At 45.7% G+C, this 15,449-nt stretch overlaps 1 protein-coding gene across 4 annotated transcripts in view; it reads right to left on the bottom strand.

The window, feature by feature from the left end:
• Nucleotides 1-6,835: 6,835 nt before the first annotated feature.
• The window catches only part of PHKB (phosphorylase kinase regulatory subunit beta), a 104,375-nt gene continuing 95,761 nt past the window's right edge, over nucleotides 6,836-15,449 (bottom strand). For all 4 annotated transcript variants that reach the window (XM_044427684.1, XM_044427683.1, XM_044427682.1 and 1 more), the window contains 5 exons: nucleotides 15,177-15,311; nucleotides 10,354-10,483; nucleotides 9,589-9,696; nucleotides 8,814-8,954; nucleotides 6,836-7,490 (listed from right to left, as the gene is read on the bottom strand). In XM_044427684.1, coding sequence (XP_044283619.1) covers nucleotides 7,353-7,490; nucleotides 8,814-8,954; nucleotides 9,589-9,696; nucleotides 10,354-10,483; nucleotides 15,177-15,311 — 652 coding nt within the window. In that variant the 3' untranslated portion in view covers nucleotides 6,836-7,352. The remainder of the gene's footprint in view (nucleotides 7,491-8,813; nucleotides 8,955-9,588; nucleotides 9,697-10,353; nucleotides 10,484-15,176; nucleotides 15,312-15,449) is intronic.

The following is a 15,449-nucleotide window of genomic DNA, read 5'->3' as shown; positions in this document are numbered from 1 at the left end:
CACTCGGCTCTGCAGGTGTCATTTCCCAGCCAAATGAGCTCCCCTGTCTCTCCAGGTTGCCACCCATCATTCTCTTTCTCACGCTGTTTTTACAGCATTTTGTAGAGTCGCACCACTGATGCATCACTGAAGCAGGAAAGAAAGAAATGATGTTGATTAGCATTACATTGGCTTTTGTTGATAGATGGATGCATGTTCCAGAAATAATTTCTGTAACTTAAGCAGATCTGTAATATATCTCTCACCATAGTAGGGACTATGAGCAGATGACCTGCATTCTGGATGGTTCTAAGGTCCAAAGGCCACTGATTGAGGGCCACTGAGAAGGAGATGCTGTGGGACCTTGTCCAGGCATCTTCCTTCTCTGTCCTCCATATCCCTGGAGCTGGCTCTGCTGTGTCAAAGTTGTGGGCACACATTCATACGGAACTGGAAGGTAAAATTGCCCTATCGAGCTCACTCAAACATAATGTGTAAAGTCGTTTGAAGCTTCAGATTTGAAGAAGCAGTTGCAAGAACCCATTTCCTTTGGAGTGGCATCCCACATTTCCAGATCTTACCATCCTTGCTTTCGAAATGAAAAATGTTTACCTATGCAACCTGAATGCTATCAACCAGCAATTTCTGTCAGGCTCTGTGTATTCGGCAATTATGATCTGAGCAGGGGAACAAATAATACATTCAGCAGCTTCAAAGGATTCAGCAACTGCTGCAGCTTAGGGTCCATTTTTTAAAAGCAACTTTCTTGGTCCTGAGGCCTCCAGAAATGTAACACTTTTGAAACCAACTCTGCTGTACCTGTTGAATTCTCAGACTTTGCCGGACAGGGCTGAACAGAACTGTCTGTTTTTATGTAGGCAGAGCTTGGGAGAGAGCTTGTGTATGTGTCTGGCACACTCAGTTTTGCAAGTGTTCTCCAACATCAAGAGTAGAACTTTTTCCTATCACATTTCGTATTCCTCTGAACAAAACCTGTTGGAGCCCATGTCCAGTGGGAGGAAAAGCAGCTTGAGGAGCAGGGAAAACTAGATTGGAAGTGGGTAGCGTTTGCTACTTGGAGTTTCCAGTGTGGACCGAGGGCAACATATGGCCCTTGGGATGCAGGTTCTGCACCCTTGATGGCTTGAAACACATGATTTAAATCAGAGGCAAGGAAGCTTTTGGCTGAGAGCTAAATTCCATCCTGGAAGAGCTTTCCAGCAGTGGAAATGGGCTGAAAGCAAGAGGAGTGAGACTCACAGAGTGTCAGTAACCTCCTCAAACTACCACTTTTCCCCCTTAAAGCTCTTGCTGCCTGTACATGAGCTTTAGAGGGTACTTTCTGACATTTGAGAAGGTGTGGGGCACAGGGAGCAAAAGCTACAAAACCATGAAATAATTGGCAGTCAGAGGAAGGTTGTGACTCTCTTGGAAAGCTCAGCAGGTTGGATTTGGCCTTCAGGCCTGGGTCCCACCCCATGGTTGCAATCCATCCTCAAGCCGAGTCCTTCTCAGGGCAGAATTGGTTCACTGGTGGGGGGAAATTTCTGGCTGCTGGGAGTAGCAATGTGTCTCTTTGTCACTCCAGAGCACATGCAGCTCCCTCATTTGTGTTTAACTCGCTTTTGTATCTTTTTGCATGCCCTTGCAAGCTGTCCATTTTCTCACTGGAAAAGATAAGCTGAGTCATATTGAGTTATTACTATTCATGTCCCAGGGAAGCCAAATAAAACATGTTCCAAATTGCTTTGGAATTTCTGTTATTTAGTTCTGCTCACATTTGAGCAGAAGGCTCAAGATGGATTTTCCTGTGGCCCAAGCCTCTCTGCCAAGCATTCTCCAGTAATGAATTTTGATTGCTAATTCACCAGGTCAGATTGCACTGCTGGTAACCCTGTGATGAAAATCTTTCCTCTACATTTTCTATCCTTCTAGTGATCATTCTTTTGACATCCTGTGAAATCTTCAAGCTATCATGCATTTTCATTCCATCTACTCAGCTTAGATTGGTATCAAAAAATTAGCTGTGCATAATTTGAAGTAATCCCTCACATCAGGATTTAGTGTCTTCTTTAAAATCACACATTTGCACAAACACCTCAAAAACAAAAATCTTTTAAAATTAGTTGGGTGCTTTGTGTTAAATGTCAAAGCTGAGGTATCAGCTGAGAGATGGGGTTGATGTACTTCAGGGATAAGAGATGCATAGCTCTCCAGATGTTGTTCAGAGTCCAGTTCCTATAAGTTCTAACCAATTTGGCAACTGATCAGGGATGATGGGAGCTGGAATCCAACCACAAGCTTGCTACTCCCACTTAAGGCAGCTTTGATAAGGATGTTAAAAACAGGACCAAATCCCTTCTAGCCAATCACGACATGTTCCTGCACATGAATCACACCTTCAGGATGCGGAACATGGGTTCACTTCTGCTCAGCAGTGTCTCTGCACTTTGCCAACTTGACAGCCAGAAGTGGGCTGAGTTGGGGGAGTTCCAAGTCAGGAGCTGCCATTTGCTCTTTCCTCCTCAGAGCCAGGGAAACTTACCTGCAGTCTGGCTGCAGTTTTTGCAATTTCTGGCCAAATTTATGCAAATAGCCCTGCCTTTCCCCCTCTTTTTGCCCACCTTAATAGAAGATCTCACCCTTGCTCACCTGGTGTCAGTGTGAGTTAGCCCACCATCTAGAGGGCTAAACTGAACCAACCCTTTGGATTATGACACATGCCCTCCGACCAGGTTCACATCCTTCGTTCACTCTCAGCTTTATCCAATTCAATTCCTACCTGAGGCAGGTATGCCTTCATTTAGGGTAGCTTGTGCATAATTCTGGGAGCAATGCAATTTCAACTGTAAGATCGGAGCTGCTAGAGAAGACCAAAGGTCCATTGGTGGTTTTTCTCCAAGGTGGTCCATTCCATCATCCACAACAGACAACATTCTGTATCCACTGAGCATGCTCAGTCTCCAACGAGACCTTTTGGGTTCCCTTATCCAAGTCCCTTTTCTGTGTGCATTGTTTGTACTCCTGCAAACCTGCGAGTTCACTACTAGTATCTAGAGGAAACAGCAGTACTGCAGACGAGTCCAAAGGTTGCACAAGCCCCACAATAAAAGTTTTCCACTTTGGGTTTAAAAACCGAGCTTTTGACACCATGTTGTGGAAAGCGGAAATGCCATACCTGTGAGGAATAGTAAGGACAGGACACCGATGGAAATCCCTGGCCAAGCTCTAAATCCAGCGTGCCAAAGGTGCTTCCAGACAAAGAGTTTATCCTGCAATTTCCCTCCCTCAAATACGGGGGGTGGGGGGGTTCAGATGCCATCACCTTCCGTTTGTAACCTTCCCGTGCTTTCCCGTTCCTTCTTTCATCTCTTTTCTTAGCACGCGAACACACTGTAGAAGGAAGGAAAACTCCAATAGCTGCATAAATTGTTGTGAGCCGGCCCCATGCCCTTCGCCTTCAGCCCTCCCAGCACTGGAAGGAGGCTGAGAGCTTCTCCAAAGCAGAATTCACGTGAAATCAGGTGCATCTGGACTCAGTGATACCGTGCCATGATGCATACCATCTCAAGGAAAAATGCTCCGAAGAGACTTCTCTAGCAGCTTCACTGGGCACTAGGGAAACTTAACTTCAGCCCCAACTTGCTGGCAGGGTGCCAACCCTCCACAGTGCACCAGAGAACGACCAGATGTGAAACTCTCCCCTCACATTAAAAGCTTAAGTGGAGAAGACAGCATCAGAGCGGAAAAGGTCAAGTTCCGTACCACAAGCGCTGCAATCTGGAGAACATCTTTAAAAAGAGAACAAAAAAGGAGGATCTGTTACCGCTGCACTCGAATTGCAAATGGTGCATGTAAGATAACCTCGCATTGGCCCAATCTGTCATTGGAAGTGACTAAACTTTAAATCAGATTGGAGATTTGTCATGCTCTGCTAAGTGTGTTAATATTTCTACCCAATCTCTCCTGCAGCTGTTTAAATATTTGGAAGGACAAAAAGGCCAGTGGGACCCCTTTATCCTTTATGAATCTTAACAACTCCCTTCCTACTTTACAAAGCTTTTCCTGGGTGTATGAGAGAGCTAAACCCTTTCCTGGACTTGCCCCCACACACAGCAGAATTGAGGGAGGTGCAGTTCTGGAAAGGTGAAGGTGATCCTGCCACTAGAAAGAAGGAAATAGGTGCTTCAGGCAGAAATTCAGTGGGGAAGCAGTGCTCCCCCCACCCCCAAGCTATTCCCTTCCGAGTCCCCTTGCGCATCCTCCTCTCCCGGGCAATAGCACTGCATGAGCCACCCGGCCTGTCTTGCCCTTGCAAACGACCTGCTGTCCTCAGGTGGGAGAGCAAAAGTAACATTCAGTTACAATCCACTTGACTTCTGCATGTGGAAAGCAGGCTTGGGCGGCACCCTCGAGACTGGGGTTCTGCTGGCTGGGTCCCTAGCCTGGCAGGGTTAGGGCTCGGCTCTGGCAGCTGGGCACCCTCCCGCAGCCCCACGGACCGCCTCCCACATTGGATTGGCTGCCCCAAGCCGCAACACCTGCGCCATTTTCCTTGTCGTATTTTACTGTTTTGTATTATTAAGTTATACTTCTCAAATTCTACCACCCAGGGAAGGAGGGATCCTTTCCTAAATGTGCTCCTTCGCCAGGTCAGATCGCAATGCTGGTGACTCTGTGATGCAAAAGTGCACCATTAGGAGTCTATTCCTAATCTTGGCGGGGTGGCAGATGCAAGCCCTGTGGTGCCTGCTGCCCCATGGAGCAACCAAAGCTGGGCCAGTGCAGTTGTTTGGGGCTGTGACTAATCCTGGGGCAGAGGAGTGGATGGAGCCCGGGCCCCTTCCCACTCCTCCCCCCCTGCCCCTGGATCAAGAGGAGACCGCAATGGACCTGAAAGGATGGAAGAATTCTTGTTCTTTCGGCTCACCCATCTATTCCTTTCCCTTCCCATGCCTGGTATGGTTTGTGCCCAGGATTCACAAAGGGAGCATATGCCCTGCATAAACCTGCGTTTTGCAGTAAACTAAAAATGCCTTGGTTCACCCGCATCGATCGGCGGTGACCAGAGATGTGTCCAGATAATAGAAGGCGCTCTCCAACAGATGTTTGCTTAGCTCCCACACTGCGGGCTTTTCACCAGGCTGCCAGGACTCCGGCATTCTGCCAGGCTTCCGAGCTTGCTGTTGCCTTCGCCTTTTCTTTTTAATCTGTTTTTAGTACCGCTGCTTGTTTTTGTTGTTGCTTGCAGTTTTATCTGTCGATTGCCTTGGAGGCCTTCAGGCAAACTTTTTCTTTTTAAAATAAATTGAAAGGAAGATGTGTAGGTGTGGGCAGAGAAGGAGAGTATTGATTAGATTTACTGATAGGCCTGTGTAGGAATGGGAGGAAGGGCAAAAAGAGCTTGGTCTGATCGCAGAAACAAGCTGCCGGCCGGTACTTTAATACAGATCCATGTATGAGGATCAAATACTGATTTTGCTGAAGCAAAATGGGTTCCATTCAGTGCGCTCAGCTGAAGATGGGGCAAACGCAGGGGCTTCTTTAGGGGCTTCAAGACGACGTGGATCTACTCCCAGCGGAAGAGGCCACATCCTTACTTCCTGGCAGAGTACTCCTGACCCATCGTGCCTTTGAAATGCATGCTATAATCCATATTGCATTAAAGCCTTACAGTTTTTACAATATAAACTTCACTTTATCCCTTTCAGATTCCTTTCCTTTCCCACCTGCCCACTCTAACAATAGGAGGCTATTTCCTTGCCAAAATGTGCCAGGTAATCTCACCAGTATGTTTCTGGACTGGAACAGAAGAGAGGTATCAGCCTGTGGAACTTGACATTTACCTTTGGGATCAAAGTCGGATCAAATCTAAGCATGGCTCTTGTCCTCGTGGAAAACATATAGAAAAAGGCTTGACCAAGAGCGGGCCCAACTCCAACCCCCCCACCCCTTGCTTCAGGAATGAGGAGGGATGTGCCAAGAAGCACTGGGTGATGCAGGAGAGTTAATATTGAACTCACACTCCACATCTGAAATCACTTTGTGACTTTGTTCACACCAGAAAGACCAGCTCAATCTGGTCAACATCAGGATGCTGCTGGGAAAAGAAATATTTCCTCCATATCCTACAGAAACAGCATAGGCAAGAACCTTTCCACCCGAAAAGTCTTCCAGATGCATGCTGGTTTTGCAGACGGCTCAGAGGTAGAAGACCCTTCGCACAACTGCTGATGAGAAAGACTGGAGCACAGCTGCCAGTCAGAGCAGACAATGCTGGACTAGCCATGCACAGTCTGTCCTGAGAGAAATCATTTCCTAGTTTCTTTTCCATGTGGAGGTGGACTCAGTCAAACAGGATACTGGAAGAGGCACGGAAGAACTTCAGAGCCATGCCGGATCAGACCAAAGGCATATCTGGTCCGAAATCCTGTTCCCACGAGGACCAATCAGATGCCTATGAGCAAGACACTAATTCAACAGTGCCCCACCCCAACAATTTCAAATGCTGGAAGTGACATGCTGCCTCCATTAACATGTAGCCACTCTCAGCCTTATCCTCCAGGCATTGGCCTAATTGTCTTTTAAGGCTGCTGAAGTGGATGGCCATCGTTACACCCTGAAGTCGCCAATGCCAAATGGATAATAAGCATTGTGTGCAGAAGTACTTAGGAAAACACCCTTTTAATTGAGCAAACACGCCGTCCACTTGGTCCTGCACTGGGCAGGTGGATTGACAGAGGCTCTCCAGGAAATCAGGCAGAGGCGAGTCCCAGCTTGGCTGCCTGAGGTCTGAAGTTTCACTGGCGTGTTCAAACCCAAAACCACACTTATCTTCTCAGAGGTAACAAATAACTTCAAAATGCAGGGCTCATTTATTTTTCTAAATTTATGCCAGTATTTCATCCAGTATTCATAATAAAGGTTTCAGTAATGAATTACAATACAGATGAAGAGGTGCAGAGCTGATAAATGTGGCAATGCACATTTAATTCACCATTACATAAAGAATCGCATCACCGCAACTGTTTTCAAGCAATGTTTCAAAGTGCAACCCAGTTAATTTTCTCTAAAGAATTCTCGATCAGCAGGAACCAGGAGCATCCCATGCATTTGCTCAGCCAACCTGTGACTGGGATGCTTCGAAGAGGGGTGCAGGTTGTTGTGAGATACCTATGGAGGGAACAGGGTTTTAATGGGATGTCCATGTTGGCTGCCACAAGATCAGCAATATGGTTTGCTATCCTAAGTATCTGAGGTTTGTCATACGGAACACTGTCCGAAATGGGCTCTACCGGTGAAGAACTAAGCATCCTATGCCAAGCAACGAGAAGCTGAAGACACGCCATCTCAACCACCTGCTTCCACCAGCTCTAGCTAATAGAACAGGGGTCATCCGCGCTGGGCTTCACTTCTCCTTCTAGCAATAAATTCATCACGACTTTTGTCAAATAGCTGCAGGTCCCCCGTTTTCCCAGTGGCGGAGTGTTGTAGAAGGAGGTCATGTCATCCTGCAGAAACAAGCAGAGTTTGATCTTAGTTGATGGATAATAACTAGGCTTAACTAGCAGCAAGGAGAGCTACAGATGGAAAACATGACGGTGATGAAAGTGCACTTGACATTCTCTGTTGCTTAGTATGATAAATATTTTGGATTCTTACCAAATGGCAAGGGGGAAGCACACTGACAGAAGCAGAAAGCGTTGTTTTTTGAAAAATGGGTGTTTTGTTAAGAATCTTGATACATATTCTGAAAAAAAAAAACACTGTCCAAAACACAGTGCGTTAAAGAGATTTTATGCTGCTTTAAACATCAGCTTTACACTGTGGAAAAACAGCGACGAATCACCCAGGCGTCGTTCAGCGAATCGCCACATCATTGGTTCTAAAAGTGCAGAGATTGTCAATCGCAGGCTCACCGTGCAGGAAGAGCAACTGCCCCAAGCCAGGAGAGGGGTGTCCGTGCGAGCGTGCGCCTGGCCGCGTGTGCCAGAGATGCCGCGCACTCCGTGGCTGGAGCAGGGCCGCAGAACCTCTCCCGACCCCAAGGCCGAGCTGCACTGGGAGAAGCTGCCAAAGGCTGCATTCCAGTGGACAGTGGGATCAAAAGGGGGGCAGAGCCATCGCCATCGATAATTATTATATTAACAACAACAGCAACAACAGTGCATATTTTAGCTTGAAGTTCTGAGTCCTAGTGACTGACTCTTAGGAATATAACTCCAGCCTCTCCAAAGTGGTGGTGGGGGGTGCTCCACAAGATCTGGGAAGCCACTAATAGATGGAAAGAGGTGGGAAGAAAGGAAGGGGACGTGTCCACGGGAAAGTTGGAATGCTTGACTGGGACAGACTCCGGCCGGAGGGTCTGCACCCCGGGACTGGATGGAATGCCCATGGTTTGGGGCATTCTGGGACAAGGGTTTACAGACTCAGTTTTTGGCCCAAGGCAGGCAAGTGTCACCAGCCCACTAAAAAGAGCTGCGGGGCAATTCTCACATTACGATTCATAGCGGCTGGCAGCTGTGAACAGCTGGAACACACTATTTCCCTGCAGAAGAGCTGCAAGTCATCAGTCTTGCATCAGGGTATATTTGAGCTATTTGTACTGCACAGGTGAGAGACCATCTTACAACAAAGTCTCTGTGCAATCAGGTTTGTAGATGGCATTGCTTAGACTCTTAATGAATTGTGTTCCTTCACACAAGGAAACTACAGAAGGCCTCACAAACATGATCTGTTTCCAGAGCAAAACAAAGCTTGTCTGTAGATTTAACGAAGTCCAGTAAGTAATAAGAGCAACAAGCATTCATTTTGGAAGGAGTTATAGTACTGACTTGTTTTTCAGTGCCTTTGAGACGGCCCTGGTCCTTCTGGAAATCCTGAAATGATTCTTTCACTAGTTTGTCCAAGTCCACTTTATCCTGGAACTCCAATTCAGGGTTTCTTTCCAGAATAACAGAGACAACCATCAACAACTAAAGTATTAAAAAGAAAAAAAAAAAGGATTCAGACATAACGCATCACCGTTTAAGGGCAGTTTAAACTCTCGGTGCACTACAGCCTCAAACAAAACGGGAAAATATACAACACTATTGATTGTTGCCACAGTGCGCTGAAATGAAACATTTTAAGCCCCACTATTTCTGGTAGAAAGCATGGTTTTGGGTGAATTGTGTCCATAAATTGCAGAAAAAGACATGAAATGCACACTGGAAGTGTAAGACGGAGGAATAATACTCAAATCATTATCATTTGTGTTATTCTCACACTGTGACCATAGGAGGCCTTGAAGCCTTGAAGGAGGAAGCAGGTTACCCTTCGCCCGGTGGGGTGAGTCGGGCTAGTCCTGTCCCACCTCTCTGTGTGCTGAGCATGAGCAACTGAAGAGGAACACCTGCCTGAGAGCAGCCCCTCCGTACACGGGTCCCAAACAGGTGGAGCAGCCAGCCATGAGCACCTGCCTGTGCACACTGGCTGCGTTACACGGGTCAGCACGCTGTGGGCTGGAGCCGCCCTCGGGGAACGATGCGAGGGGAGCCACGCTCCTTCAGCCAGTGGTTGCCTCCTGCACGCGAGTTTTAAAGCGTCAGAGGCACATCTGGTACTGACCTCTACAATTATTTGCCTGTATTCAGGTTGATCGATATTCTTCAACATGTCCTCGACCAGAAGGGAGAAATTCATTTCATACATAGTCATGTCCGACAATGTTGGTTGCTGTAAAGAAGGAAAAATATCAGGGGGATGAAGTGAGCGACAGTGGAATTCTCGCCTGCAGAGATTCACAAATGATGCTTACGGCATAGCAATGGTTAAACTGGGCTGTGCCACACGCCAGCTTCTCTGCTCACGCAGGACACTTCCTTTGCCGCTGAAGTGTTCCCAATGATCCAAACAGATTTCAATAGAGAAGAGCCATCCAATGAAGCCTGGAAACCCTCACAAAACTTACAGTTCACCTTGATTTGGGGCTCAGTTTAGAAGAAGGAGCCAGCTATGTAGGAAAACCTGCCATGCCACAGAAATCTCCGACACTCCAGTGAGTCATTTTGACCATCGAGGGAAAAATGGCAAACTCAATACACAGGTGGGGGGTCTCCTACCCGGGTAGATTCTGATGGGTAGAAATGCTGCGTCCTGCCCTTGAGTGGCCAAGGACGTGACTGGCTGAGCCCAGCTGCCTGACCACTATATCAGCTTTTGCTTTCTCTTTGGGTGAACAAAGGCAGGCATCAAGAGATGAGAGTTAGAAGGGACCTCAAAGACCATCTGGTCCAACTCCTGGCTAATGTAGGAACTCTGCTGCATCTCTGATATGTGGCCATCCAGCCTCTGCTAAAAAATTAAGGTGAGCCACCACACATGGGGCTTTACCTGCGGCAAAAAGTTCTCGGCTACTATCAAGCCATTGGGGGACCTCTCCAAGATTTGCCACACCCTGTCATAGAAGCCACTGGGCGTTCGGTTCAAGGAGCCGTCAATCTGACGTCTGTTTAACCAGCATCTGCGAACAAAAAACAAAATGTGGATTAGCTCACAAAGCCAAATCTGCTTCCAGATCAAAACAGTGTTCGCTTTGTGGATTAATTAAGCCCAGTATGAAATGAGAGCAAAAATCAATCCATCAATGATGCAAAACACAATATGCTGTGGTGAGTGTCTTGTTAAATGTTTCATAAGGTTATTGTAATAATGAAAGAAGAGAACAAAGCCAGATGCTAATCGGAACAAAGCAAAATGCACAGCTTTAGCAGCCCAAGTGTTAAGTTCAATGTGTGCTATATTAATGGGTAAAAAGATTTTCAAAAAGTCAAATCTACTTAAGTGGGAAAACAAAGAAAAGGAACCAAATTAATCTCTTTGGATCATGACCTGAAATTAACCTGACAGAGAATGTAGAAGACTTCATGCATAATAGCATTCCAGCTTTTCAGTTATATTCACAATGTTGTTGAGTTAGAAAAAATTAAGCAGCGCTTTTGTCTATGGTGCCTCTCAGTTTTGCCCAATGCCTTTACACCACTGGGGGGGGGGGCAATGATTATATTTAATTTAAGAAGTCACTGTCACAAACTCCTTCCTAGCACATAAATATTCATAAATTTTCCAGCATGAACGGACTAACACAAATGTCTTACAGATTAAAGCACAATCAAAAACCCTTCCAACATTGGCTTAAAATACATCAGTTTCTTGAAACTACAGAGAGAGAAGGATCAAGAATGTAAGACCACATGCTTTGCACATAAAAGCTTCCAGGTTTCATTTCGGCACCTCCTGGCAGGGCTGGGAGAATCGCCTGGCTGAAATCCTTCTTTCTAAATTATTTTTTGTATTCTGAGTTGCAAATTCAAAACCAAAAATAAAATAAAAAACAACAAAATATAATGATTGCAGTTTTCTTAAACGAAATGTGAAAAATTCTATTACACTGAATACTTACATACTGGGTATCCCTGTATGTATAGCAAAATATACTGCTATTAGGGACAATTCTTCATTGACTTCAGCAAAGGCTGGATAGCTATGTACTTGTCCATTTGTAAATTATACCTACAAAGCACCTGCTTAAAAATGGAAAACTCCATCAAGTCCTCAACTCGTTTATTGGGCTTATCCTTTTAATGTCGTAATATTACTGTTTTAGCTGCCAAAAGAGCAAGGGAGATAAATGTGTGTTAATCCCTGGTTGAAATACTGGAGTGCTGCTGCTAATCAGTTTTGACATTAACGAGCTAGATGGATTGATGGCGTTCCTTGATACAAAGCAGCTCCCTCTGCCCTGAGTGGGATACAGCCATCACCCAGACAGGTAAATCAGACCCCTGTTTTTCTAGGTAAAACAACTCCCTTCATTTGGAATACCTAAATCACATCAAAGGTACATTGCTACGTGTGTCACTGTAACGGTGTCCTGCCTACTCCTGCTCTTTGCAATGTGTCTACCTGAAGATGAACACAATTGTGGTTAATTAGTTCTTCCAGAACAGTAGAGCCGGAAGGGCCAGAAGGCATTGGGTCCAACCCCCTGCTGTTGCAGGACACCAAGTTACACCATCCACTAAGAAAACTTTCTCCAACTTGTTCTTCAGATGTTTTGGGACTTCCATATAATATCTGATCTGAAAGGTATACATCTTAGTCCCCTTGAAATGTTTATGGAAGGTTAATAATGAGATAATTAGGAGCATGAGTTCCAATTTATGGGACAATAGATATTAGCTATAACTTCTGCCCAAGTTTGTTATAAACACGGGCTGTTTTTAGAATGTGGAAGCTTCTCATTAGAAGCTCACTGGGCTTGTGAACTTCTCTACTGAATAGGCTATTCAATACTGAATTAGGAGCTTGAATCATGGCTTATTGTTACATCTAAAGAAGACATGAACAAGGTTCAAACTCTATGTAAAACTCTGCTGTTTGAACATGGTTCTAACTTTGTTTTCTAAGCGGGATTGCAGCAAAAGAACAAACCACCATTTGCTGGTTTGAATGCCACTATTGCTTGCCACAAACCAGTATTGCAGGGAGTCATGGCATGCAAGGACAGTGGTAAAGAAGACATGAAGGAGAAACTGAGACTCGGTCATGTGACCACATCTTGCTGCTGAAGCCTGTTCAAACATCTGGAAAATCTTGAGACAAGAGGCAAATCTAAAGGGGTTTATGTGGGACTGAGAAATGTCACAATGTCACAGAAAGAAGACCAGTTTATATACCTTTTCCACCACTGAACTTCTTGATTTTCAACCTAAATATGCTCCAAGTGAACTGGTTCATACCAGTTTCTGAACCAAAATAGTGGGGAGGAGAATAATTTTCATATAATAAGAACAAGGAAGAGCCTCACGGTATCTTAAATGCTAGCAAAATTATTAGGGCCGAAGCTACTGTGGGTTTGTACATTGTTAGGTTTCAGATGCTCCAGGGCCCTTTGTTGTCTTTGTTATAATAAACTAATGGGGAACATTTTGTCACAAGAAGAAACCCCAACTCTAAGTGAGAAAGGATGGTATTCTTTGGAAAATCTGCCTCTTACTGGGCTACAACTGATACAGGAAATAAACTGGCAGTATTTTTAATTCATGTAAAGTGCTCTTTTTTTCCTCCAGGCAAGATTTCCTCCTCAGAGTGGTCCTTTCCTTTGAAGATATCACTCTATGTATCAGTACCTCCAGTGATGCTGCCAATGCCATACAGAAATTTGATTTCATAACAAGATCATCTAAGGTTTTAGAAGTACAGTTTTGCTGATGAATTTCATCTTCCAAGCAGTAAATGAAAAAGGAGAAAGTAAATGAGGCATTTACCAGATTTTTAATATTTCTTGGGAAAAAAGCAGTTTTATGTATAATATTAGCGGAATCTCCTGAAAAAGAAAATTAAGCACTGCTTTCTTTAAGGAAAAAAGTGTTGGTATTAGAAGTAGATACTTATAGGGAGACACTCTTAAATGTGTTTGGCAAATAATTTGCAGCATAAGGTGTTCAGGGTTATTTTAAAAACATAGTTTTGTACAAACATACAGAAGCCAAACTGTGAGAGAAGGCACTGCCTTAAGAATAAGGGCTGAGTCCAGGAAGGTATCAGAGACATTCAGCAATGCTTTAAAAGTCCCAGTGGAAGGATTTTATCTTTGCAATAGCTCAGCTTCACCTTTGTGCAACTTCATCATCCCCAATAGAGAGAGCTTCTGTATACATGCACAGTTCTCATGGCCAGCAAGACCATTTTCCTATTCCTTGAAATGGCAACACTTTGCCCCTTCTTCACAAATCACGGCTGGGAAAATCTATACATGTTCCTGTGATGCAGAATGTCAAGCACAAGCATCTTTCTGAACATGCCTACAGATGAGAATGAATTAGCCAACTGGAATAATTTACCTTCTCTCAATCCAGTACTTTTCTCAGAGATTTCCTGCTAGTTCCTTGGGAACCTGATCACCTGCCTGACCTTGGCCTGGAATGTGTTGTGGCTGGAAGGCAAGCAATTGGAAGGGCAGGAAAGACCTGAAGGAGCTCATCTGGCGTCTTCTGCTTCTATACACAAACAAGCACTGCTCTTGCTCCACTGATGCACCACTGACATCCTGCAAAAAAGCTGCTGGGCCGGGAAGTGAAGGGACAGGGAGCTGCCAGGCCACTAATTAATGGGGCAGCTCCTTGCCCCTGGGGCAGGGCCTCACTGTCTTGCTGAACTTGGGAGAGGTGAGGGCGGGAAAGTCATCGAAGCTGTCAAAGGCACTCAAAAGCCCAGTTGTTAAGAGCCAAGGAGAATTCCTTCTGGGCCCCAGAGATATCTGTGTGGACCCAGACCTCAGAACAATCCTCTGGAGGCAGAAGTGCAGGCCTTATGAACAGCTCTGTGCTGTGCAGAAGGCTTCTGGATCAGTCATACTTGCTGTAAATGCTGTAAGTCTGTCTCAGCCTGGTCACGTTTTGCAGGCTGCGCTCCTTGCCTTGGGCCAGGGCGAACAGCCTCCGCTGGCAGCCTTTTCCAGCCCAAGGCAACCACACAGGGGCAGCCGGAATGCAGCACAGCAGAGGCCACGCCCAAGGGAAGAGCTGCCCCCCCACCCAGAAAAGGCCCCCTGAACAGTGCAAACATACACATATTGCAGCCTGACTTCTACCCGTCAGTAAAAACTGATGGCGTCGTCTCATGTTTCCACTGGGCCCGCACATGGCATGGACCTGTGTGTGTGCTTGCGTACACACACACGCCATCTGCTAATGTTAACTGAGCATGCAGTCGTGAGGCGACACACAACGGCAATGCGGCTGCAGCTTGAACATGCTGCCAAGAGGGGGGATTTAATGACAAACCAGAAGAAAGAGGTCAGGGATCGGCAGATAAGCCCTGCTTTGACAGAAACAGCCCCCTATAGTAGCTGGTCGTCGGGCTGCATTGGCTCCCTTCCCAGTGTCAAGCTAGGTGACAGAAATCCTGCATGCCAGATGCCTGTAGCTGTTGCCAACCGGAGTATCGAAATCTGACGACAGAGCCAAGCCGTACAAAGTAACCAGCATCTGCACCTGCCTTTGCTCTTCCAGCTTCAAAATAAATAAATTTTAGAAGGGTGGTGGGAAAACAACTGCTTGCAAAAGGGATGAGACAACCCAGTTAAAACATAGTTTGTGCAATTGATCAGTAAGGAACGCTGCTGCGAGAGGCACATGCGGAGATCTCCTTACCTCCCTTGCTGCTGAGGCTGAAGAATATCCAAGAGAAGCTGTTTCACCTCACTGGGCGACAGCTGGTATAAATCCACAGGGGGCATCTCCCCTGCTCGGATTTTCAGCTCATACTTCATTGCATGCACAATCCATCTGAGGAATGGAAACATCCGTTAATTCAAGCTTTACTTTAAGGACCCAAGAAGGCACAAAAAGTATCAGTTGCTGATGTTCTCTCTAGCAAGACAGGCAGCAGAAGAGAATTTGATGTGGAATGGACGCACTAAACCT

This window comes from Varanus komodoensis, unplaced genomic scaffold, assembly GCF_004798865.1.
Source record: "Varanus komodoensis strain SLA01 unplaced genomic scaffold, ASM479886v1 scaffold19, whole genome shotgun sequence".
Classification (NCBI taxonomy): Eukaryota; Metazoa; Chordata; class Lepidosauria; order Squamata; family Varanidae; genus Varanus; species Varanus komodoensis.
Note: the sequence above shows the minus strand (reverse complement) of the source record. Positions and strands in the feature narration are given on the sequence as shown.